This window comes from Neopelma chrysocephalum, unplaced genomic scaffold, assembly GCF_003984885.1.
Source record: "Neopelma chrysocephalum unplaced genomic scaffold, ASM398488v2 Primary Assembly neopelma1_125, whole genome shotgun sequence".
In the NCBI taxonomy this organism is placed as follows: domain Eukaryota; kingdom Metazoa; phylum Chordata; class Aves; order Passeriformes; family Pipridae; genus Neopelma; species Neopelma chrysocephalum.
This window is the reverse complement of record NW_020897787.1, coordinates 1,842,174-1,867,016: the sequence shown is the minus strand read 5'-3', so window position 1 is coordinate 1,867,016 and position 24,843 is coordinate 1,842,174. Positions and strand designations below refer to the sequence as shown.

Sequence of the window (24,843 nt, the reverse complement as noted above, 5' to 3'; positions counted from 1 at the left end):
TTCAAACTGAACATATTTTTTATTGTGAAAATTTCATAAAACCTAGCAGAAGTTCACCAAAAACAAGCTTACAAGAAAGAATCATCAAATGTTAATCAAACTTTTAGTGCCAAGGTGCTTTGTTGATTAAATCTTTGCCACGGTCAGATACCACATTTCCATGTAGTATATGGCATAAAATACTTATCTCTAAGGGAGAAAAGTTGGTTCAGTCCTTAAATAATGGAGCACAGCTTTATTCATTTTTCTTCTCAATGACGAATTAGGTAGGTAGTTGTAAGCAGTTGTCTTCTGGGATAAGAACTGAGATAGCACAGCAAATCATTTCATGCAAAAATCCAGCAGAATTAAGCTGGAAATGACTTGGTCTTTGGAGTCAAGGTGGTTTTCAGTCTAACTTAAAAATGCATGACTTCCCTGCCTGGCTCTGCAGCAGCTGGATTTGATCTGGGAGCTCTTCCCATGCTACCACAGCTCTGAAGGAACCACTGCCACAGCTGCAGACACTCCTCATCCCAGGAAAACACGCCCTGCAAACACGGCCCAGTTCAGCAGGATGACATGAGGGTGTGATCTCGGTGGGAATCCAACTGTAAGGACGTTTTCAGGATTTCTAAAAGACCACTGGAAACAGTTTTCCCGTTTTTTCCAGTTCTACCTCTTCCCTTTATAGTTGTTGTTTTAACCGCTGTATCCTCCCTCCTGCTTCCTGTAATGGCTGTAAATTTTAGTTGGATTTTCTTTCTAAGTTCTTTTCCTCATTTCTGTCCATCTCTGTTAAAACACAGTAACAGAGCAGCTGCACGTTCCGTGTGACTGCACCTGCACAGGGAATTGGAGACAGACGAGAACAACAGTCAGGAACGTCAGCTCTAATTACACAACAGCTCTGACTAATGACAGCTGTCAGAACCTGCCTCCCCGCCCTCCAGGGAAACAAACACTAACAGTTAATACAATAACTGTCTTCCACTTGGCCAGATACTGTTTAAAAGTGTTCTGTTGACATCCCAAGGTGTTTTTCTTCTTCAGCACCCTGCTCTGGGGGCACTCTGCTGGGGGCTGGGGTCACCCACCACAACCCCTTTCATCAACAGACCCACATTCACCCATTCAGTTTTTCTCTTTCCTAACAACATCTCCAGCTACAAAGAAACTTACCTAAAATCTTATTAATAAACTGAGGTCTCCTCGATGCAGGTAAATAGACTCCCAAGAGGAAGAATGGAATTCCAGATAAAGCAATGCCAATTCCAATCACTGAATTTATAAAGTCACTATAGAGTGGTATTACTACCAGAAATATTGTGCACATACAGAATATTATTGGGAAAGCCAGACTCAGCTGGAGACAGAAAAACAGAACAGAATGTTACTGTAATATTCATTGCCTACAAACACTGAGATACAGACTCTTCCCTCTCAACCCCACTCTGTGAAATTATCTGCTCTTCCTCTTATGTATCTGGCTATTTAGAACCATAAGCAAATTGCAGAATTATTTTCAACAGAACTGCTGCTAAAAATTGCAGAAATTAACAAGTATGGTAACCCTGCTGTGCTGAAAGAAACTGTATAGTGGCATGAAGTGTTTCTAGAGAAGTCCAGTAAAACCTGGGAAACCAGACTGACTTCTTTGTGTGGAGTATCAACTCCAAGTGTGAGCAGGTCATCAGAGGACTGGATATCATCAGAGCTAAGTGTGGGCCACGCTGACAGAGTTATTCAAGCATTCCATCAGAGATTCCTAATGCAAGATAAAAAGCTGGCTCCTATGTAAGCCCATAGAGACATTCTCTTGTTGACAGAGAAGGGATACTGATTGAACCAGCCCCAATAATATCCTATTCCAACAATCCCTGACTCTTCCCTATCAGACAAGCTAACTTTCATGGTACCATATAAAATGGAAACCATGTTTTATGTCCTGATCAATTTGTAACCTTTAGACACAAGCTGTATGGTCCAGATTTTAGACAGCACTTTTGTATTTTTCTGCATCTTCTTCCATGGAAGACAGGGATTCCAAACAATCGTGTAACAAGTGTTACCTTAAGGGGCCTGGGTCGGTCTGGCTCTTTCCAGCGTAGATATAACTGTCCAGCAATGGACAGACCAACAAAAAACCAGTAACTGAAACTGAAGTAATTAATAAGCTTGAAGACATCTTCCACAGCCAGGTAAAAGAGGGTCATAATACACTGTCGGAAAAGAACAAGTGTGAGAACAACAACAAAAGATTGAAACTTACTGTCTATGCTGCTTTTTGCCTAAAGTAACACCTTACACTCCTTGGTGCTTGGCATGCTTTTATGCCTCACAAAATCACTCTGTCACCAATCACCTCGATGACAGTAAATTTGAAGTTCTCTCTTGTGAATTTTTCAAAGTCTTCCTTTAAAGAATTCCCATCTGAGAAGCTGAAAAGGAAAGCAATACCAACTCACATTGAAGAGCAGTGCTGGCACAGGTGTGAACCTCCCTATGTGGATCATAGACAGCAGATCAGGGAGGTGACCCTCTCGAGATCCTACAAAAAACAGCCTGAAAAAAAGAGCAAGAAAACACATGTTGAGGCCACAGGGGAGAGAGAATGTATTAAAGAAAATAAAAAAATAACAGCAGTATAATATTTACACCACTCAATTTCCATCCTTTAAACCGGGACCTTTAAACTTCAACCCTTCTTTTAGAGATGTACTGTACAACAACCATTAAAAGATATATAAGCTTTTGGAAACATGCTGTTAACACCTGTTTTTAAAAAAAATCATGCTACAGGTAAAATAGACAACATCTACAGTAACAGAAACAAATTTCTGTTGTTTCACAAAAGAGAGGAATAGTTTTCATTGACTACCAGAAGAGCTTTAGGTCACTAAAATGGTGTCACTCAAACATGCTCAAAAAACCACACATAATTTTAATATCAACTGCTCTATATTGACTCCTTCACCAGATGATGTTCCCATTTGTTTTCAGTACAGAGGCACTGCAAATACACTCAGTGGAGAGGAAGGATCTTAAAATGCCTGAATAAATCTATTTTAAATTTTGGCTAGTCACATCCACAATCAGTGCTCAAAGAAAAGCTTCTGTACTGTACCCTAAGCTTTCTGACTGCAGCTTCATAGCAGTAGCAACTTTTAAAGGTTTTTTCAAAGTAAAAAGTTTTAAAATACTGATTTTAAAAGGTCAGTAAGTTTTAAGCAAATACATTTGAAAGTAAGAACTTGCTAGAATTATTGTACCAAGTAAAATGGAAGGTAATCCAAGTAATCAGAAGGCCTGAGGACTCACCACACAGACAACATTAATATGATCTTTAATTGTGCTCTGCATGCTCTCAGGATGCTTTGGGGAAGTAGTGTTAACACCCACAGAGGTTTATTTTATTGTGGCTATTTATTATAGGTTCAGTAACAACAGTATTTTTGCCACTCTCAGCATAGATGAGCATAACAGTGACATGTAAAATATTTATGATCATTTGTCAAACTGAAAGAGATATGCACTACCTTGATGATGCCAGAATTGAAGCATTAAGTCCACCAAAACAAGAAAAGGCTACAGCAATGGGAATTGTCCAGCTGAAGCTACCAAAGGCCTGGTCAGCAAATGTCTGATGAAAGGGAAAAGAAAAAGGAAACATGAAAATATCTGCAAAAAGCATATGTAAAACAATGACATCAGAGCCTGTGTAATGAGTGTGTATGGAAGAACAGGAATACAGTAAGGACAACCCATAATGCAGCACAAAGAAGCACACAGCTTTCTTATTTATTTATGAATTCTAAATAAGCACAAACTTCTTTAGCCAAGCACCTGAACTCACATTTTCTGCTTACAAAAATAATGCTCACAAAGAAAAACAAAACAGTCTGAGAATTTTCTCACCAATATATTTTATTATCTAAATGACCTACAGAACTCATCTGAACATTCTCTGGACTACAGAGAATAAAGGAAAAACTATCATTACATCACCAAAAAGGGAAGTGCCATATTGCAGTGGATAAACATAACCACGGAACCAACATCACACCTACTGTTTACAGACAGTATTCTAGGAATCTAGATTTATTTTCCTGCTTTTGCAATTTCCTAAGCAACATCTTTTCCTTTAGCTTCCCCAGCAGGGACTCTGGGCTCTACTCTCCCAACATGACAAATGACAGAGCAAGTTCTCCTATCAGCAGGCACTTGTTAATGTTGCTGGATAACACTGCCAGCCAGCTGTGGTGACTTGCCAGGACAGAGCTCTAAACCCAAGGAATCAGGAGCATCAAAGTTTCACAGCAAGTGGTAAGAGCCACTGATTACCAGTGATCTTGGATCTATAACAAAAATGGGTAATAATTTGCAAGATACTGTCCTGGTCAAGTCTGTACAGCCTCCTGGAGGGACAAAAAAAGGGAGAGAGACTCAGAACATCAGCCAACACATCTGAAAAATGCAGGCATTTCATCCTGAAGACTGAGGGGTATTCTGAGCCCACCTTGGTGTGAGCACTGCACATATCTGAACGTCAGCACCAGGGTGGAGTCAGGCAGAAACCCCTCAGGCTGTGTCCAGAGGACAAGGGTGGAACCCTCCCTCCCCATCCCACTTCCACCTACTGACCTAAACTGCTGCCATGAGTTCTTTCACAGAGGCAAACCAACAGTCATGGTACAAAAAGAATCATATCTACACTAGGCAGCATGAGATAACTATTTATAGAAACAGAAAGATACTTTTGTAAGTACCTTTCTATACCTAATACTTGTATTCAAACAAACTCCAAAATTAACATTTTACACCTTAGCAGGCAGCAGTAATCTAAATGTTTTCATGAACCTTTCTCCAAATCACTTTCTAATCTCTCTCTTGCTTTTTCAATGTCAGGATCCTCAGACATACAAAGCACATGTAGTAGTTCAGCTTTCTGCAGGGCTGTCTATTACAAACACTTTCTTCAGTTTTTAATATTTTAGTATTTTGAAACACCTCCCCCTTGACCTCCCCTTTAAACTAGTGGTGTTCACCATAACATTTATGAGCTAAGGAGCTCAGCCAAAGGTGGTTAGCATTCAGAACTGGCCTTTATTTCTACCATATAAAGTTCTATTGATTTAACAGTGGTCAAATTTTGATTAATTACTGCAGGAACAAGATCATCAAGAGCAGTGCATTATGATCTGTTTTCTTAATGTTTTTGTAGGTCAAAAAAGCCTAAATGACTTTATATAGTTGGGGGGTTTTGTTAAATGAGTGTTTGATTTTCATGAGACAAACCCCTGTATATAATGTCAATCTTTAACCTATAAAATGCTGAGAAATTCACTGACATAAAACAAAGCTTGGCCAGCTCAAGTTTCCTGTCCTTTGTCAGCCCTGACAAAATGCTGTGTTCAGCACACTATCCAGGTTAAGGTTAGAATCCAGCTCTGCTTAGCTGTATAACATCATTTACACTAAAAAGCAAAATGTATCCATCCTTTTGTGTCATTTAGTTGAGCCTCAGCACAGGCAGATAGGATTTCCTGCTGCTGAAGGACAATGCAAACCCATACAATCACTTCAGTGGAACCTTGCCAAAAGGTTCCAAGTCAACACACCGTGTTAGTCACTCTGGTTCTCAAAAAAGCACCTCCCTTCCTGAGCTCTTCCCTCAGGTTCCCTCAAAATGGAGCTTCAACGTGGGGGTGGAAAAATGCACAGAGACTCCCACAGGTATTATAAAAATTAACACAGGAAAAGTATAAAAGAACTAATCCATGTACAAATTCTACTTCATGCTGAAACGGGGACCAATTTAGCAAAAGCCCATAAGAAATGTGCTCTGTACACCATGGATTACCAATTTTCAGCCAACTGAAACTGCAACTAACCATTTACATTATTGTACATAAAAGATTTCTGCAGCCCAAGAATAAACAATTATTAGAACCCAAAGTGCTTCTCTCAGATCCTTATTGGATGTAAATGCAGCTCTGAGAAACCCTGATGCAGAACGTGTTTCATTGTGACCCAGTGACTGAATTAACTCCTCCAGACAAGTAAGAATGAGGACAAGATGAAAACTCTAATTGTTGTAATAGTTTAAAGGATTATTTAAACCTGGACTGCTGATTTCTGAAGCCAAACAGCAAGTGAAATTACAAGAAACAAAACTGAAAACGGCTAAAGGATTTTTAAATATACAAAGCTAAGATACAGGACTCACTCAACAAGATGTTAGAGAATTAAGATGTTTAGTAAGACTGCCTAAAGGATAAGCATTTAGATAAGTAATATTAACAGCTAAAGTTAAAGAAGAGAGAGAAAATGTATGAATGTAACCTTATGCTGAAGGATGCAAATTATCTAATGTCATTTGGAGAAATGTTTTCCCCCCAAAAGCCATTCTTTGCAAGCATTTTCCATTTCCTTCTGAAACATCCAGTAATGGGCCAGGGTGGAATGACAGGTGCAGGACTAACTCAAGGGCCATTCCCATCCCATAATGTATATCTGATTTTTCTAAGATATGCCAATGCTGCTTCACGTATCTTGGAAAACAACAGTCATCATATGAGCAGTAAACCCCACAAATTATATACAGATCCAAATGTTAAAGATTCAATGTATTCTGGATGTTCTACAACAACTGTTAATCAAGCTGAAAGCCTAAACAAGTAATTTCTCTATATCTGTACAAATGAGACTCTTGAAAAGAGAGAACAGCACAGTGACAGTCTTTACCAAGCACTGCCATCTCCAATGTGCTTTCTAATGCTGGGGGTGGAATTCCTGACAGAGCAAACGGTGGAGAAACCTCAAGAATTAAACTTTTCCCTAAGTGAGGTAATGTAAAAGACTATTTTAATTGAGAATGATCTAAAAAAAGTTCAGCTTGGTTTGCCAAGTAGGTCTGTCTGCAAAACAAAGTTGAAAGGTACCTAAACTTGGGCTAAATTTTCTAGTGATACTAACGAGCTTAACTTAATAAAGAACCACCTGCCTTTACACAGGTGTTTTCTGACAGGGTTTCACCCTCATTTCTAACAAGCTCATATACTAATACTCAACACTTGAGTACAAATTTATAAATCCTTCAACGCTCTCTTTTCAACAGAGGCCAAGAAATGTCTTCTCCAAAGCTCAGCTATCCTGTCTTGTGACCAAGGACAAACCCAAGGATCTCTGCAGTGTTTCCTGCTGAAAGAGTTATTGGAGTGTCAGTAAAAGCAGCCACAATAAACATTCACTGTGTGCATATGTCAGAGGATTATTTTGCACAAGAAGGTAGGGCAAAGAAAAGTCCAACAAGCAATCAAATTATCAAGCACATACACCAAGTGCACTGTACCAAGAGAATAAAAAAACAGGGGGGAGAAGAGTTAGTGGCTGCTTTCTGCTCCAACTGCAATTGTACAGTCACGGATCCTCCACAAATGAGCCAGAGCTGGGCTCCCAACTGAGCCTCTCACCAGTTCCACCTGCCACTGCTTCTGGGAGTGGGGAAGGGCATTCATAAAAACAAATGAGGTGGCACAAGGGAAGAATGGAGCATTCTCAAGGGTGTGTGGAGGATGACAGAGGAGCCTACCTGGAGGCAGCTCTAAGCAGAAGCATTTAGTCCACCATAACAGGAGAAAGTCACCACTATGAGGATGGACTTCGTCTTGGGTTCCTTCTGAGAAAGTCTAAAGAGCAAGAAGGATTAAGAGATTAAATTGTCATCTCTGCTATAGTCTGACAAGTCCTGTAGTCCAGACTTGAACTACAACTGCTTTTACCAGTTAGGAAACAGAGATTCAGTGGCTGATACAACACTTGCAATTACAGATCAAGTCCTTGTATGCCCTCCCATCCATCGGACACGTCAGGAATACACACAGACACGCTGGAGGACATGCACCTGCAATTATTCCCCTTAGTTCTCTTTTGTTCTTTCCCAAATCATCAACAGGGAATAGAGATGAAGGAAGATGTTTCCAGCCATGCACTTCTCAGCTGAACTGCCCTTATTTCATCATGGCTAAAATGTTACATTTCTCCCAGAAGAATGGGCAAAAACTGAATTACAGCTTTGTTTCAAGACATGAATGACTGGTTTAACTACATTTTCTTTTTATCTTGGGTTAGTTTGATCTCATGATCATCAGCTGGTAACTTGTGCATGGTTTGCAAGAACACTTTTTTGTCCTTTTAAAGGTCCAAACCACAGTTCTGTACAAACAGGTTGAACTAAAATGAGTGTGAATTGCCCTATGTAAGGAGCTGCCACAACAATCTGCACAGAACATGCCTCACAGTCGGTCACTCAGGCACACCCATGGTTAGCAGGACCCACAGTCATGTTACAAATCACAAGATGAGGAGTGTTTATCACACTTAGCTGCACACAAAAAATGCCAGACTACACTGAGTGTGTGTGGAGCTGCAAGCACATGCTGGGCTGGCAAAGCACTAAACAGGACTGATTGGAGGGATAAATGCCAAGAGATTGTAGTCTAACATGAATAAGAAACTTATACAGAACTATACCCAAAGATTATGAGGTGCTTCTATTAGGAAAGTTTAAAAGGCATCTTTTCAAGATCCTATCGCACAGGAGCTTTTCCAGGCTCAGTTCTATAACATTCTTACCCTGAAAATCATACAGAGCAGTAAGGGGATTAATATATATATATATAGTGTGTATATATATGTATATACACACACACACACACAACCTGACTGGTATTTTGGAAGTGCAGTTAATTCCACTTTGACATTTCCCCTGAGGTGGAGTATAAACACACTCACACGTTACAGGAACATTTGTCACTCACAGCTACAGTGTGTGTTCTCCATTTTAAGCTTCTCGGGCCTCTAAGGTGCTGTTTCCTAAAGGAAACAAACTCTGATTTAAGGCAGTCAGGAAGCTGTCCATGCAAAAAAAGCCACTGAGTAGATGAAGTTCTCCCACTGCCACAGATTACACTGTCAAGATACTGTAAGACATCTCTCCACCTTGACCAAATCAGATTTAACATCACATATACTAAAGAAAGAGTGCACATCAACCAAAAACAGCCAGAAAATTGTAAAGCTCCAAAAGAAAGCAATTTAAATGTTCGTGTTTCTTGTAATTCTTGTTCCAACCACCACGCTGTTGGTCGATTTTGCTCACAGACATAATCCTCTCCTTGTAATATTGGCAATGCCTTTTCTGGGAGAAAAAGGTACCAGTGCAGTGCGAGGGCCAGCATGGAATTCCCTCCTCATCTTTAGGTCACTGAATACACTCTTATGGTAAGAGAAATCAGCATTACTCTGCTGCATTAATATACTGCAGGTCTGCTGCATGTAACATGTCTGTTCTGCATGGCCCACAGTAAGATAACAGATGTCAGCTCCAACAGTAAAATAGTTTTGTTCGTGTTTTCATGGAGGTGCTGAGGACACCTGATCTAAATTTTCTCAGGTGTTTGTCCTGTTCTTGGCATTTCTAATATCTAGCTGTAGAATAAGAGTTCAGTGTTTTCCAAAGTCTTTTACCCTTCTCACATTGAAAATATTATGTGGCACTATTTCAAGTTCTGGCTCAGCTTTTCAGCTTGGACTCTGAAGCCAGAGAACCACATAACTGGCATCAGGAATGCTGCATTGGTAGTGAATTACAGCTAGCTCCAAGAAAGAAGGCAAATCACTCACTGAACAGCTCTCCTCTAAAAGCAACCCCCTGCCCCTAATGAAGAGTTCTTCAACTGTAAGGTACAGAATGTGCATCTCATCCAAAGAAACCTCACTGGGCAGTGCCAGTGCAAACAAAGGAGAGGAACATGACACTGACAGCCAAAGACAAGCAGCTTTTCCTCTTTAGAAAAGAAGCCAGTGACTGGCCAAATGAAGGAGAGAAGTAATATCCAAAAGGTCTACGAATAACAAAAATTTCTGTTTTAATTCAGTTAGAAAAGAGAGACTCATCATTTATTCAGCTATACACCAAAGAAGAACCAAAGAGCTAAACCACACCACTTCCCAGTGGAGTGTTTTACTCCAGTTCCTGGAGGGAGCAGCTCTGCTCTGGAACATGAGAACACCAAGGTAAATTGGATTGATCAACGCTGACTCCTGAGATGATATCTGAAGATGCAGCTGAAATCATCCTCTTTATCCCCAGCTTAGTGACAGAGCTGTACTGCTCCACAAAGACAACAACCAGCTATGCAGGACAACTGTTTGCTTTAAGCACCTTTAGCTCCTCCAAGCACAAGAAGGAAGCTGCCCAGTGTCCCCATGGCATGAGCTCAGCCCAGCCGTGCCCCAGCACAGGCAGCAGGAACGAGAGGCACCGGGGTCGGGGGGTCTCTCCTGTCAGATGATGAAGTGCTTGTGGAACAGGATGACCCTCCACAAACAAAAAATACAGTCTCAAATGAAAAATAAAGTTGTTCAGTGACAGTGGAAGGTGAGCTGTCTGCTTTTATTTGTTTGTGTTTGTGCTACAGAGAAACTGCTTCGTGCGCCTAAAGCTGAACAGTAAAGGTTGGGATGGTTTGCACAGGGAGGTCAATCAGAAGTCAAGTGTCACACTCTGACAGGGATCTTTGAAAAGGGAAGTCATTTGACATGATCAGCAACCATCTGAAGAGCATTTGCTGAAATTTTAAGGTACCTGTTGCTGTATTATTCAAATTACTTCAACAAAAAAGCTCAAAAAAATCAGTTTCTTAGCCCCAGCATTGGGACTATACCACAATGAAGCCAATTTTGAAGTAAAAGGAGGACATTTTATCACTTCTTTTTTTATATAATCCCTTGGTAAGATTTCTTTCACCTCCCAGCCACCAAGAAAAATAGTAAGCAAGGTGATATTCACAAATACACTCATATTTCTTTTACTTACAACTTTTATTCCCATCATTTAGAAACTAGAAATAGCTTCCCCTCGCCCCCTTTTTACAGCTCAAAGCCTTTTGACTGAAAAGGAGAAAGCTACTCCATTCCTTCCCAAAATAGCAACAAGATTAAATTTAACTGCTCTCAAATGCAGAAATATTATTACCATGTTTCTTTAAAAATTCATTAATGTTCTTTTCACCCTCCAATTACTCAAAGGGCAATAAGGAAACTACAGTATTTGGTATCCTGTATCACATGTACAATATGTGAGCAGATCCAAGTGGCTCATTTTCATCAGATTAAGTGTTTTGAATAGCTTAATTCTCACCTCCTTTCTTCATTCATCCACTAAGCACAATGCCCTAAGTCTTCTTAAAGATTCCACTGAGGATAAAATTCTCTTCCACCACCCAGAGAAACTTCACCATAAAGATTTTTACATTTTTGTATTATAGAAGGATTTTCAAATACAGTCATTAGCTTTCCCCCCCCACAAATTCACTAAAAACTATGGGTGCATTATGAGTATTTGAATTTGGACTGCCTGTACACTTTGGAAGCAATTCTCCAAATTATGGCCACTTACTGCTTTTTGGTTCCAATGTTTAGCACCAGACCTAAAGGGAGGTTCCCTTCTGGCCCAGGCTGAAGTGAAGATGAGCTGCAAGAGCAAAGCTGCTGCACTCCCCACTGCAGCCCAAGCACACCCAGCACTCAGGGCAGACCTCACCAGAGGTGTAGAGCACGTGCCAGACCCTCAGGGTCCACTCTTCCACTCCACAGACACCCTTCCAGGGGCCCACACAACCTGCCAGTGTATTAGATCAAACCAAAGTTGGTTTCTTAAAGCTGGGCAATTGAATTTATATCAGCAACGAAAAGGAATCTTCAAGGAATTAAGTGTTAAGTACTGTTGAACTTCAGCTGCACTTTCAGCTGATCCTTCTAAGAGGGATATGGGCAGCAACAGCCAGAAGACCATTGCTGGTGAGATGACTCAGCAAAAATGCCTTTAGACAGAAAATTAGCCTGGCTCTCAAGTTCAAGTGTTTGACAAACCTGAGATCTAGTCAAAAATTATGGTTCTAGATTTCCAAAGTCGTTCATTCAGTTAAGTTCCATTAAAATTAGCCCAAGAAGCAAAACTTCTAAAATAACTTCGGAATGCACAAACATATTTTTTCATTCTTATCCTGGTCACTTAATATCTCTGCATGCAACTAGATTGACTAAGGACTTTATATCATTCTTATGTCTTCCTTTATTCTCCTCCATGCCCAGATGCATCCTATACCAGACAGGAAGACCTAGGGTATTTTCCAGGTTTTGTTAGGAAAAAAACAGTGTTGCTTTACAGAAGTCAGGACACACAGTGGACTGTGTATTGGCTTTTAGATTTGTCTGGATTAATTAACTATAGACAACTATTAATAATACCATTATTGGTCACTGGAAGGTACTTTATATGACATACTATACCCTACAACAAAAATAAATACTCCTGTATATTTTATTATATCTTAGCATATGCTTAGTAAAAAATAAATATTTTATGTCCTTCTTTTGTTTCATTCTGAAGTGTTTTAGAAGTCTTTCATAATATATTTCACAACAAATTTGTATTTGCACATTTCAGATAAAAAGATATAAAGAATTAAAGTTTATTTATTTTCAATACATTTTGAAATAAATGTTTGTGTAATTACATTTTACATTTGAAATAAAAAGTCACAGCCCACATTTACAATAAACTATTTTGAAAGTTCACATTAAATATAAATATTTGTGAAGTTTGAAATAAAGTCAAGTAAGTGCTTTTGTGAAACCATTTGCCTAAATACCCTAAACAAGACTTTCCTGGTTTGCTAAGCCAGTTTTTAATCACAGTAATCCTTTGTGGGAACAGAGCAAAGACTTCCTTCATTTTGATGTATTTAAAACTCTCTGTCCATTGTCTAACTACTTAAATTTTAGAAGCCAATTAGGAACCTAAAAGGAAGGTATGGTATTATTTCTTTTCCTCCAATTTAAATAACCAAAAAGAAGATTAAATTTTCCCAAGCCTCAATTTTAAAGGATATAGTAACCAGAACTATTCAGCTAATTCACTAGTTACAGGGGAAAAAACCAAACTTTCACTTTTTTAATAATTAGCTTAAATATAAAACATGTTTTGACCAGCCTTTACTTTTAAGAAGCTTATATATTTTCATGGGATTCCAACTTCCAGAAATGACTTTCAGAACATTCTAAGCTGTTGGAATGAAGGTTGCTGGGCAGCCAGTGCTGGGAGTTACAGAGAGGAGACCAAAGCTGATGTGTGTCCAGCTGGGACACACATCAGAGATGCAGCTCTGCTTGTTTTAATAAATCTGATAATACATTATTAGACATGACTTTATTAACTGCTTTTCTGCTTAGGATTAAATTATTCATGGTGAGTTGTTCTGTCCTCCTCTATTCAGTTAAGTAAGTACTATAATAAACTAGGGGGTTTTCCTGTTTTGCCCCTAAAAATGAAATGCATTCCTAAAAGGGGCAAAGTTAATAATATAGCAAAATGCCACATGGTCAACTTACCACTGCCACAGCATCACTAGAAAGAACAGCTTGAGCATCCAGCACTGTATAGTAAGCTACATTGGTCATAATATAGATAATAGTCACAATTGGCATAGACACTGCAATAGCCAGAGGTAAGTTCCTGGAAGACAAAAAAACCCCAAACCCCACAAGAGCAGAAAAAAATTCCATTAATAACAGAATAAACTTAATTTATTTGTATCCTTTACATAAGACAGAAAAGTTATGAAGCCAGAATACAGATTTCAAAAAAGGTATCTCTGGAACCAGGGTTTGGTTTCTTTCAAAACTAGAAATTCTAATACAGAATACTGGGAAAAGAAATCTAATTTTTACAATAACTTAAAGCCTAAATTATGTGTAAAAACTGATTCTATGCAACTGTTCTTCAAATACTCCAACTTCAAGGTTTCCAGATCTGTAATAACAGACTTCACATTTACATGCTTTAAATTATTTCCTACTGGCCATGTTAATTACCACAACCAGAACCCAGAGAGGCAGAGCACTGAGTCACTGCTCTCCTTCCCCCTGGGAAATGCAGCTGTTCTTCTCCCACCTGCTGCTAGAACTGATGGAGGGAGATCTACTAAAGCAAACCAGAGCCCTGATCTGCCATCAAACCAACGGCTGCACAGCTGCAGAGAACAGAGGTGCAGACCCACAACTGCCACCCAGCTGGGAACTCAGCATGTGCTGCATCTTACTAGCAAGCACATGTCTAGAAAGCAATAGGAAAACAAGTCAAGAGTACCAAGGAAACACTGCTAACCATTAGATGTAAACAGATAAGATTTAATGGCGAGATAAACTCCCAGTGCTGAGGCTGCAGCTCCACAGAAAGAAACCAGAGAGCAAAAGCAAATTTCTCATGTTAGGCTTTGGCTTTTCTCAGCCTTATTCTTTCCTCAAACCTTGCAGGGATATTCAAATGTTTCAAAAAGGGAAGCAGAACTGAGGGTGTTACTCTCACACTTGCCCAGTATGAAACCAAACACAGCATGGTGACATCAGTGACATCTGCCACGAACACTGTTTTCAGTAGCAACAACAAAAACAACGAAACCCCAACAAAGCATAAAAATTATCTGTCTGACTAAAACTTCGGAAGCTTCCTCAAAAACTTCCTGAAGCCCAGAAGTCCAGCTGTGTCTCTGTGATACTGTGGAAGCAGAAAAACAAACACACACCACAGTGCCCCTTATAAATCAGTAAATTAGTAAGTGGGAGTTCTGCTTCCAGGTTGCACACTCACAGTAAGAGACCCATGAACCTCAGCACAGAGAAGAAACAGAACCAGAAAATCACTGAGAAATTAATTCAGAAATGTTACATAAAGTAACAAAAAGCTGAAATGATATTTTAATGACTTTGCGTCATCCAAGATTAAAAGCCAAGCATCTATGTCAAACTTTACTTGTGGATGGCAGCTTTTGAGTAGACAAGCACGAGGGCATTATGAGTCAAGTGAATGTGAAAAATATGTAATTGTTGCAGTAATTTTACATTAGTCTGGAATCCCTCTTTATTGCCCAGAACTGTCCATGCAGAAAGCTTGAATTGGCAGTTCACTTTAACAACTACAATTCTGCCAAGAACAAAGCTTGTATTAGGCACTGAAGCCTAAAGAGAGCAAATGACTATGAAGAAATTTTGATCAGCTGCACACCCTGTGAGAAAATCAGAATGACCACACTGATAAACAGAGCCCAGACTACAATTAGGGACCTGTTCCACTGCAATATTGACAACTGCTGTAAGAAACAGCAGCAATATCTTGAACTGAAAGCTTAACAAGCACTGAATGCAGCATCCAGCAGTCATCTAGACGTATTTATTCTTACCTTTTTCTTTCTTTCCCATTTTTAATGGAGTTTAGGAAATCTTTGCTAGTGGCTGTTCACAGCCTCACCATCTAAGTATCCAGCAGTTCCACTTATTTCTGTATAAGCTCAGAACCCATTAGTGAATGACAGCCACAAACAAAGCAACTTGGGAAGTGTCCGGTTTTAGAAAGCTTGAATCAATTTACCTTTCTGGGTTTTTGATTTCTTCTGTGACAAAATTGAGCGTATCCCAACCAGAGTAGGAGAACAAGGCAGAATACAGTGCAAGGGAGATGTCTCCAATATTAAAAGAAGATCCCTCAAAAGAGTTCTCAAAGTGTGATGTATGCCCTGTGTGTGGAAGAGGTAAAATGAAGGACAGCATAATTAAAATACAGCAAATAATGTTTTTCAATTTGTCACACAAAAAACCCTCAAAAACCCTAGTTCCTTCAAATCTGCTTATTAAGATCTTTCTTCTAATTCTTGTCTGTGCTTTAGCCATGCAAACAAGCATTTAAAACCACTAAAAATTATGGTGTGTGGATGATACCATTCTACAATTAAACACCTGGTTTGTCCACAATGGAGCAAGTTTAGGAATATTAAGTTCAGACTAAGCTACAAACAACTGGCAACAACAGTACTCAGGCTAAGGGTATTTTTTATAACATATATATTTATAAAAGAATCCATTCTAGTCTTCTATATCCTGTTAAATTTTCAAACATTTTGCCTATGCAGAAAACAAAGCTTACAGGTGTTTTTAGGTAACTATGACAAATAACTCCACACAAATATCTAAGTGTAAGAACACATATTGATCTCACTGTAAAGCAGTATGTTCTTTACAGGAATTTACAACTGTCTCCACTCCCATTGTATTTTGCTGTCTCTGTATTTAATGTCCTTTATTATTCCTCCTGCAGGCTGTAAAGTGCCCAGGATTGCTGAGCCATCCAGTACCTTCCTTTCCGCAGTTCAAAGTCAACTGAGATAGGCTGATATCTCTCGATACAGTATCGTGATAATGCCCAACAATGGGGTTACTGCTGCTTTCAAAGGGGCTCTATCATCCTGGTACTGAGGCATCTCATAAAACACAGTTTGCAGGCTGTAGACAGTTACTCGGTTTAACTGATAAATACAAACCTTTGCTTTGATTTTACAGCTTACCCTGGCATAATTTAACAATTCCAGCTATGATGATGGCAATGAGAGCGATAACTTTGGCATAAGTAAATATATCCTGCACACGTGTTCCCCATTTAACATAGGCACAGTTTATAAATGTTAAAAGACCTAGGGAAGGAAAAAAGAAGACAAATTAAAAGACCAATGTTCGGTTTAATTCATTTTTCAAGATTTTAATTGCAATCTAAACACACACCTGTTACACAACTACTTAGGTTCAACTAAGCCAAATACACTAGTACTGCAAACACACTGGTTCAAACAAAACAGCAAGAAACAGTTCAAAACACACTGTTTCAAGAGATGGAAGGAAAGATCTTCTCCTTCTCTGATTACATGCCCATTTTCCTAACGTTACCCCTCATCAGCTGCACCCTGCAACTATCCTGAAATTAAAGAAACTGTTACAGGAAATAATTCATTTCAACGTATCAATACTATTCTGATAAATGAAAGATTAGAAATTCCTTTAGGCAAACGTATAAAAAGAGTGTCTGATAAGTTTTTTTATCCTTCCTTGCTAGGCTCAGGATGAGTTCAACATCCATGGAGCAGCTGCCACACCAAGTGTGGTCCCAGGTGATTCAATACCCCTTTCCAGTTCTATTGGAGAGAACAGATCTGAGCAAGGAATTCACAAGGACATGCACTGATAGGACAAGGGGTAACGGCTTTAGGAAGGAAGGGAGATTAGATTAGATTAGGTATCAGGAGGAATGTTCCCTGTGAGGTGGGGAGGCCCTGGCACAGGTTGCCCAGAGAAGCTGTGGCTGCCCCATCCCTGGAAGTGTCCAAGGCCAGGTTGGATGGGGCTTGGAGCAACCTGGGCTGGTGGAAGGTGTCCCTGCCCATGGTCCCTCCAACCCAACCCATTCCGTGGTTCTACGAGCATGTGCTTTACAGTTAATGCAACAGTCACCTGGAATTCAAGAACTGGTAATAAGTCATGAGTATTCTGAGTATACTTCTCCCTCTACCCCAAAATAAGTTAGAGTCAGACCTGTTTCACAAGACTGCAATGACACTTGCAATGAGACTTTCGGATCTCACCAATATTTTAGAGTTGCTGACTAAGCTTACGCACATGATCAGCTTCCCCAAGAATGTTCTCATGGCTCTCAACATTTGCTAATCAAATGAAAATATGTGATACATTATTTCCTTTCTCAGAATCCAAGAATACTGTGATACTGTTAAGCTAAAAATGAGCTCAGCACAGCTACCAACCTGAAAAGCATTGATTTTTCAGAGGTAACAAAAAGAAGGTAATGATCTCAAAAGCCTGGCACTGGCATGTTAGACAGTTGGGCCAAGCAGAATAGCTGAACAAGATTCTATTGAGTCCACTGAGCTTGGCAAGAGGAGGGGAAAAAACCAGTTGTATCAAATTTCAAAAGCCAGGACTGTTGCAGCTCCCAAAGAGCCCTCAGGAAAAGAAGCAACTGCTCAGTCTCTGCTCCTCAGTTTTAGTGATCAGAGTATTTGCTTGAGGTTTATTTCAGCCATTTTTTTTTAAAGCAACTTTTATTGGGAGTAATTATTATTAGTGAGTTAGGGCTTGGTCTGTACTTCAGATGAAATGCTACTCTGCCTCTGACACCTTAAAAAAAAAAAGAAAGATAGATAATCAAGAATCTAATAAGCCACACCTCCTCTCTCTTTCTTTTAGTGAAATTATTCTCTCATGCTTTCTTCAACTTCATTATCGTTTAGCTACTTAAAGTTCCTGAGAACTGTCAAGTTTTGGTTCTGCAGCACACAGGTTTTCTGTGCACACAATATCTCCACTTCTCAACACAGCTATAAACAGGTACTCTGAGACTTGGTAAGACCTGTTTTAATAAAACAATGCCCCCAGTGAACTCCCAGAAATACTCACATTCACAAGCAGCTGCTATGAGACGACAGGCCAGATACGGAGGGTCACAGGAAGGGAAGAAGGGCTGAACTATGTAGTTAGCAAAGGTGATGGCTATAATTGCTTGGCTGGTTGGCTCAACAATTAGCAGTGAGGTCCACAAACGAATAAAAGCAATGAAGCTCCCAAAAGACTCCAAGATATATGCATAGCTGGCTCCTGACTTGGTAATAGTGGTTCCGAGTTCAGCATAGCAGAGAGCTCCGAAGACTGAAAAAATCCCTCCCATTGCCCAAACTACCAGAGACAATCCATAGGATCTGCTGTAGATGAGAACTCCTTTGGGAGAGACAAAGATACCTGAACCAATCATGTTGCCTACAATAAGGCTTATCCCATTTATCAAAGATATTTCTTTCTTCAGTTGCAAAGCATTGTCACTTCCATGCTGCGTGGCACTGGGGTCTGTCCTTTCTGATTTACTGACAGGGCTGTATTCAGCCAGGGACTGTGCACCCTCTGTCCTTTCTGCCATTGGGGATGGACTGGGAATTCTCCACGACTCCAATCACAATCTAAAACAAAATGAAACAGCTGAAATCATTATTTTTCTTTTTTATCCCAGGACTTTCTTGCAAAATCTTCTTTCCATCCTTTTGGACCATGATTTACAAATGAAAATTAACAAATTGCCTTAATATGTTTTTTTAACACAGATTCATGCACAGTTAAACAGGAAAACCAACTCACAACAGAGAAAGAGACAAATTCCAATATAACTTCAGATGAGAGAGGGTTCTTACCTCTAGGAAAACAAACAAACAAAACCGTAGGACAGACGGAATTCAGGGACTCCAATTTTGAGCAAAAGAGAAGAAAGAACAGACGGAAGCACAGTGAGATGATACAGAAAAGCAAGCACTGCAAGGCCAAGATGAAGTTGTAAGCATGAAGCCAGAGGTACTGCAATACATCACATGTAATTTAGGAGGGATCTAGTCCAGGGCTGCACACGTTACTCATGCAGTGAGGGCACAGGTACTCACTCCAGAATCCCCAGGATCCAACTCTACACTTCTCACCAACACTGGGGGTCACTCCCTCCCCAAAACTATCTCCACATCTCACTGCCTTCTTTCTTGGAGAAGAAAGTTATCTAAGAGTGCTGGCCTTACATGAAAAAACCCAGAGTAGCTTCAATCCAAATTCCTCCATTAGCAGCTATAGTGAACAGTATCTAAGAGCACAGAAATTAAATAATCTTTTTCCTCTGCTTCATAACTGACCATTTGGAAAAGAGCCACCTTCTTTCAAGTCTCCAGAAAATTCTCCCATGCCTTCCAAAAGCAAATTACTGCTAATAAGATTTCTTAGCACAAGAATATACTGATAATTCTGAATAATGTCCAATTTATAGAAGTTCAAGTAAGAAATAATCTATTCAAGGAACAATCTTGTATGAAGAAATGAACATTTGATTACTATTTATCAGATGCATAAAGAGTCAGCCCTACATAATTACCAAAATTAATTTCATGACCATTCATGTACCCTGGGCCTCATCAAACCCTCAGTGTATACTTCAGTTAATTACTACAGAACAGAAAAAATGAAGTTGAGGTCAATTAGAATAAAGTAGGGGAGGGAGGGATGACTTTGTGCTTTTTTGGGGTAACACTAATTTTACCAAAGGTTTTGTTACTGCAACAATAGACTTGTCAGCTGAGAGAACCAAACCCCTGAATATGGGGATTTGGAAAGGTCACCATGCAGTCACCAAACTAGATGTATATCTGTGCATCTACTGACATGGCAACATACAAGGTCTTCCCTTCACTTAGAGGGACACACCTTTCTGCAGGGAATATTATTCCTTTATCATAAAGCCAACACCTGTATACTACAGTACAGAAAATCTGACTTGACATCCCTAAACCAGAATAGTTTTAAAGATGTGAAAATGGTAAAGATTATTTTCAATCAAGTAACAAAAAGTAACATCTGAAATGGAGTACAAATTGTTTATTGAAACACGTTACATCATTCATCTCCAACTCAGGAATCCTTAGAGACAGTGTTCTTTTAAAGAATGCAAAATGAGATCCTCAATCTGTTTAGTTGGATGCCTTCTGATTTATTTTCCCCTCAGTACTCCAAAGAAACACTTTAAAGATGGTTAATTACTAAATACATCTTTTATCATTTATACATGAGTCAACATCTTATCTGATGTCATACACACATCAAAAGCCATTAAATTTCACACTTACAATTAGACTAAAAATTTTCAACCTTCCAGAAATTAATCTCTGCTACTTCAGAACTTAAAAGCTTGAGTGTTATAATGAGGCACGTCCAACAAAATAAAACTAACCGAGAGAGGGATCCACACAGTTTCTACAGATGAGTGTGCCCAAAACTGCAAAAGAAAAGGAAAGCATATTTACCTCAACAGTTGTTACCTGTTCTCCTTGTTATTTGCTCTTCCATCTATCTTGTGCCAAATCCATTTGCAATCACATACTGGCTGACTTTCTGTTATTGGTGTAGTAGAGTTAAGTCTTCAAAAAGACATGTGGGTTATGAGCTCACAAGATTATCTGGTTTGCTTTACAACAGAAAGATCAGTTATTACTCTGTAAATGAATATAATTATTATAATAATCAATTGTAAATATGATGTAATCATCTGAAAGCTGTGTAAAACAGCAGAACAAATAATCAAAGCGATGTTTTCATTACTAATTTGGCTGTAAGAAGTGGATTTAAGGGAACACTTGTGACCCATAAAAGTAACATTTAATTCCAAATTGAGTCTTCTCATGTCTATGAAGTGAACTCAGACAGAACACTAGTTGTAAATGTATTTCAGATGGCAAATCATCCTGAACAAATGTCAGTGGAAAAATCAAGAATACTACAGCTATTATTACGACATCCAACTGCCAGTCTGGAAATATGCCATGTTAATTTTCAGCCTTTCCAGCTAAAGGATAAAACTCTGTAAATATGAAGAATTCATCACAAATGTAAAACATCATTTTGGTGATAACTACACGATTTTTACTCCACATATCCTAATCATCATTCCTGTTTCTTCCTGGAACACCTTTCAAAGAACAGTTTGATAAGAAGCACACACACTACTTTGAATCCTCAGGCATTGTGATGGTTTGACTTGATTTAGACCAATTGAATAATTCAAATCACATCAAATCTGCTGTGTTCACACACAGGCAGTTTTGCACTAAGAGGAACCATGATTTACCTCACGGTCTGAAGTTCAGAGGTAAATTTAATTACCTGCAACTCTCAGTGACTGTCACTGTTCAAACGCCTCCACCTCAATTAGCAGCACGTGAGTGCAGTTCTACACAGGTTTTTTACTGATGACCTTGACTGCTTCTTGCCCTGATCTGCTCTACCCAGGAAGGATCAATCACCGTATCTCTCAGCCCAGCCTGTTTTGTCCCCCAATACTCTTTCCTCCTCCCCGAGTCTGCTTTTGTTATTCCCAGCTTCGGCTATCTGCCGACAGGGATTTAAGGAAGGTGTGTGCAACAGCTCACTCCAGATTTGGCACTTCTTTCTCTCCTCTACACTTGTTTGTTTTATACCCTTAGAGCCTTGAGGGCAAGAATTGCTTATTTGCCAGAGTCATGTGTCTTATTACACCACTTCTGCGACAGAAACAAAACTGTTGGCAGGTTTTTCGTACAAGCACTTCACTTAATCTTAAATGTAACTAAAATCTGCAGCTTTTACCAAATGGAAGAAGAAACTTAACAATGAAGAGGGAGAGCAGAGACTAGAAAATTGAAGCTATGTCAATATTAACAATACACAGAAAAAACACATATATTAAAATCCATGATTCTGTCACACAATCATTACTTCTGTGGTAATATAAGATAGGCTTGGAAGAGGAGAACGAGAGATAAATAGCATATATTTTCTAACATACAATAATCCTGTAACACTGCATTTAAAAATACTATTAGAACAATCTCTAATGCTGCCAAAGCCTGGCCACAGGACTGCTGTGGCTAAGGCAGGGTTATGCTTTCACACAAGCTAACTAACACGGATTTCCTCATCGCTCACCCTTGTGCAATACAAAGTCTTCCAACTCTTTTTTCTTGCTGATCGTTGCAGCTCTGAGGAATCTTTTTGCTGATATGTGGAGATTTTTTTTTTACTGAAATGACTCTGCTGTTGATAGAAAAGGCTTTCATATGAACCTGGGACAGAGTGACCTGAAACTGGGATCCCTTCAGTGCTTCACCCAAACTGTATATTCTAGTAAGGCCGATCCCACCTTGGCCAGGTACCAAAGGAGCTAATGAAGGTTAACATGCATTTAGCAGAGCACTAACACTGCATTACAGGGTGGCCCTTCTTTAAGGGAAGGGAAAGAGGAACCCTCCACCAAGATCCCCTTTCTCCCACTGAACAGGACAGTTGTCATGTGCTCAGCCTGGGGTGAACCTGCGGGTGGGTTAATGGCCAAGGTGAAGTGAACTGCTGAAGGTTTACTATGTTTTGCTGTTTTCTTATACAGTACCTGCTCATCACCAAAGATTTCTACTGTTCTTGCCTGTCTTCCATAGTTGCCTTGATTGCCTAAAACAACTCTCACCATAACACAGCTTTACCCCTCTACTTGGACTATTCACATATAAATAAGTCACCAGATGTAAGACTCCTATTTCTGAACACAATGAATGGCCCTTCGAGTAAGAGCCAAGATTGCTCTATACAGGCAAACAGCATCAAAGTCTTCAGGGAGTTAAGCACCAACAGAGCAAAGGTTGTAAGTGCCAGAAATGCTTATTCATTGCAATGTATATATTTTTAGGCACCTCACAGTCTGAACATTTACGTGGGAAAGGCTTAGAGTTTGTCTAGCACGTGTTTTCCTTTCTGCTGGTGAGAGAAGAATCACTTCCCTGCCATACATACATATGCTGAGCAGACAGGAAGCCCTTGCAACAAAAGCAATTCACGATGTAAAGATTATTCTGTTCAACCAAGTCTTTGGTGCTTGCATATGCAAACTCACCATCTTCAGGACTATTAAAAAAACCCCATAAACCTTCAATCAAATAGAATTGGTTGTAACACCCATTTTTTTAAAAAAATGACCAGGTATGTTTACCATGTAAAAAGGTATGAAAGAGAAGTTACTATGTCAGTCATTCACTTGATAGTTTATCAGTGATGGTGGTAAATCCTGACCGTACACACCTGTGACACAGCTGGAAAGAGATGTTCTGCAAATACACATACTACCCACGTGTTTGGACAAATCCTGAATAAGGCTGTGAACACCGAATCAGCTCACAACAGATATTCAGTTACAGTGTCTCAGAAACTTCCCAAAAACTCTGAAATTACCAATCCTTGACAAATCCACATCATTAATACTAACCTAGATTTTACACTGAATCATTTTAAAGAACAGCTCCAAGTGGAAAACAGTTTGCCACTATATCCTTCATACTTATTTTTATATTTCCAAGGGAAAAAACAGAAGCAAGCTCACAGCACGGACTTTGTGGTGACTGATTTAGCAAGAGGTGTGGCTGGGAGCGCACGAAGCAACCGCAAGGAGCGGAACATCTGGTGAAATTTGTAGCATGAGGCTCAGGTAAAGACAGAAGAATTTGTTCAATAACTGACCTTGTTTTTTACCCTGGGGCAGAAAAGTGAAAACCTCCCAAAAGGGGGGAAAGTAACGCCAAACAGCACACTCTTACCTACAGATCTACACCCATGTGTACTCTGCAGGCGCGACCCACGGTCACGCCTAAACAGACTGTACTCAATACGTGACACTTAAAAACACATAAGCAATGGAAATCACCACCAAGCGCCAGTGAACCGAGACACTCCGGCCTGAGGGTCTCCCCGAGCCCCGGCGAGGCGTTACCGGAGCGGTTACAACCGGCTGAGGCACCGGCAGGACCCTCGCACCGCCCGCTGCCAAACCAAATACAACGGCTCAGACAAACCCCCCTGGGCTCGGCACGGGACCCCGGGCTGTGGGTGAGGGGACCCTGAGGGGGTCCCGCCGCCCCAGGGGGGATCGGGTGTCATCTCGCCCCTCGAGGGGCGAGGTTCAGGCGGACTTCCAGCGCCACGACAGCCCCAGGAAGGAAGCGGCTGCAGGCTCCCGCCTCAGCCGGGGACTGTCAGGGCTGGGGCACTCACATGTGCTTCCGCTGAATCACCCCTTAAACACGGCGTTTATCGCGCTCCCACCCTGCACGGCCGCAGCCCGCCGAGGCCGCCCAGCCCTGGATGCTGCAGGAGAGGCGCCGCCGGCAGCCCCCGCGCCGAGCCCCGCCAGCCTCCCCTCAGGGCGAGAGGAGCCCGGGGACGCCTCCGCAGCCCCGCCCGGCCGTGGCGGCGCGAGCCTCGCGTTCCCTCCGCGGGCCCCGCGTTACCTCCGCTCCCGCCGCTGCCGTTTCGGGGATGCTCGCCCGTTGCCACACGTGTGATGGCGGCTGCTCCGCCCCGCCC

The 24,843-nt window shown here is 40.4% G+C and overlaps 1 protein-coding gene across 13 annotated transcripts; it reads right to left on the bottom strand.

Moving 5' to 3' along the window:
• Positions 1-24,839, bottom strand: SLC7A6 (solute carrier family 7 member 6). Of its 13 annotated transcripts, none has more exons than XM_027698209.1 (12): positions 24,188-24,267; positions 20,766-20,926; positions 19,365-19,488; positions 18,340-18,893; positions 16,443-16,568; positions 15,473-15,617; positions 13,438-13,561; positions 3,519-3,622; positions 2,448-2,544; positions 2,052-2,201; positions 1,162-1,345; positions 1-822 (listed from the first exon to the last, which is right to left on the bottom strand). In XM_027698209.1, exons 4-12 carry the CDS (start codon positions 18,851-18,853, stop codon positions 728-730), a joined length of 1,539 nt encoding a protein of 512 aa, XP_027554010.1. In that variant the 5' UTR covers positions 18,854-18,893; positions 19,365-19,488; positions 20,766-20,926; positions 24,188-24,267; the 3' UTR covers positions 1-727. The 13 variants fall into 13 exon arrangements, with proteins under 13 accessions (XP_027554010.1, XP_027554012.1, XP_027554011.1 ...); XM_027698211.1 differs by having other exon boundaries at positions 19,365-19,456; XM_027698210.1 differs by having other exon boundaries at positions 19,365-19,452.
• Between the last annotated feature and the right edge of the window lie 4 nt (positions 24,840-24,843).

Excerpts from the sequence above, each read along its gene's own strand:
- SLC7A6 (XM_027698220.1), bottom strand. The coding sequence starts at position 18,853 with ATGGCAGAAAGGACAGAGGGTGCACAGTCCCTGGCTGAATACAGCCCT. Across the intron at positions 15,618-16,442 it reads AATTGTTAAATTATGCCAGG|GGCATACATCACACTTTGAG; the intron begins GTAAGCTGTAAA and ends TTCCACACACAG. Across the intron at positions 2,202-2,447 it reads TGCCAGCACTGCTCTTCAAT|TGTATTATGACCCTCTTTTA; the intron begins GTGAGTTGGTAT and ends CTTTTCCGACAG.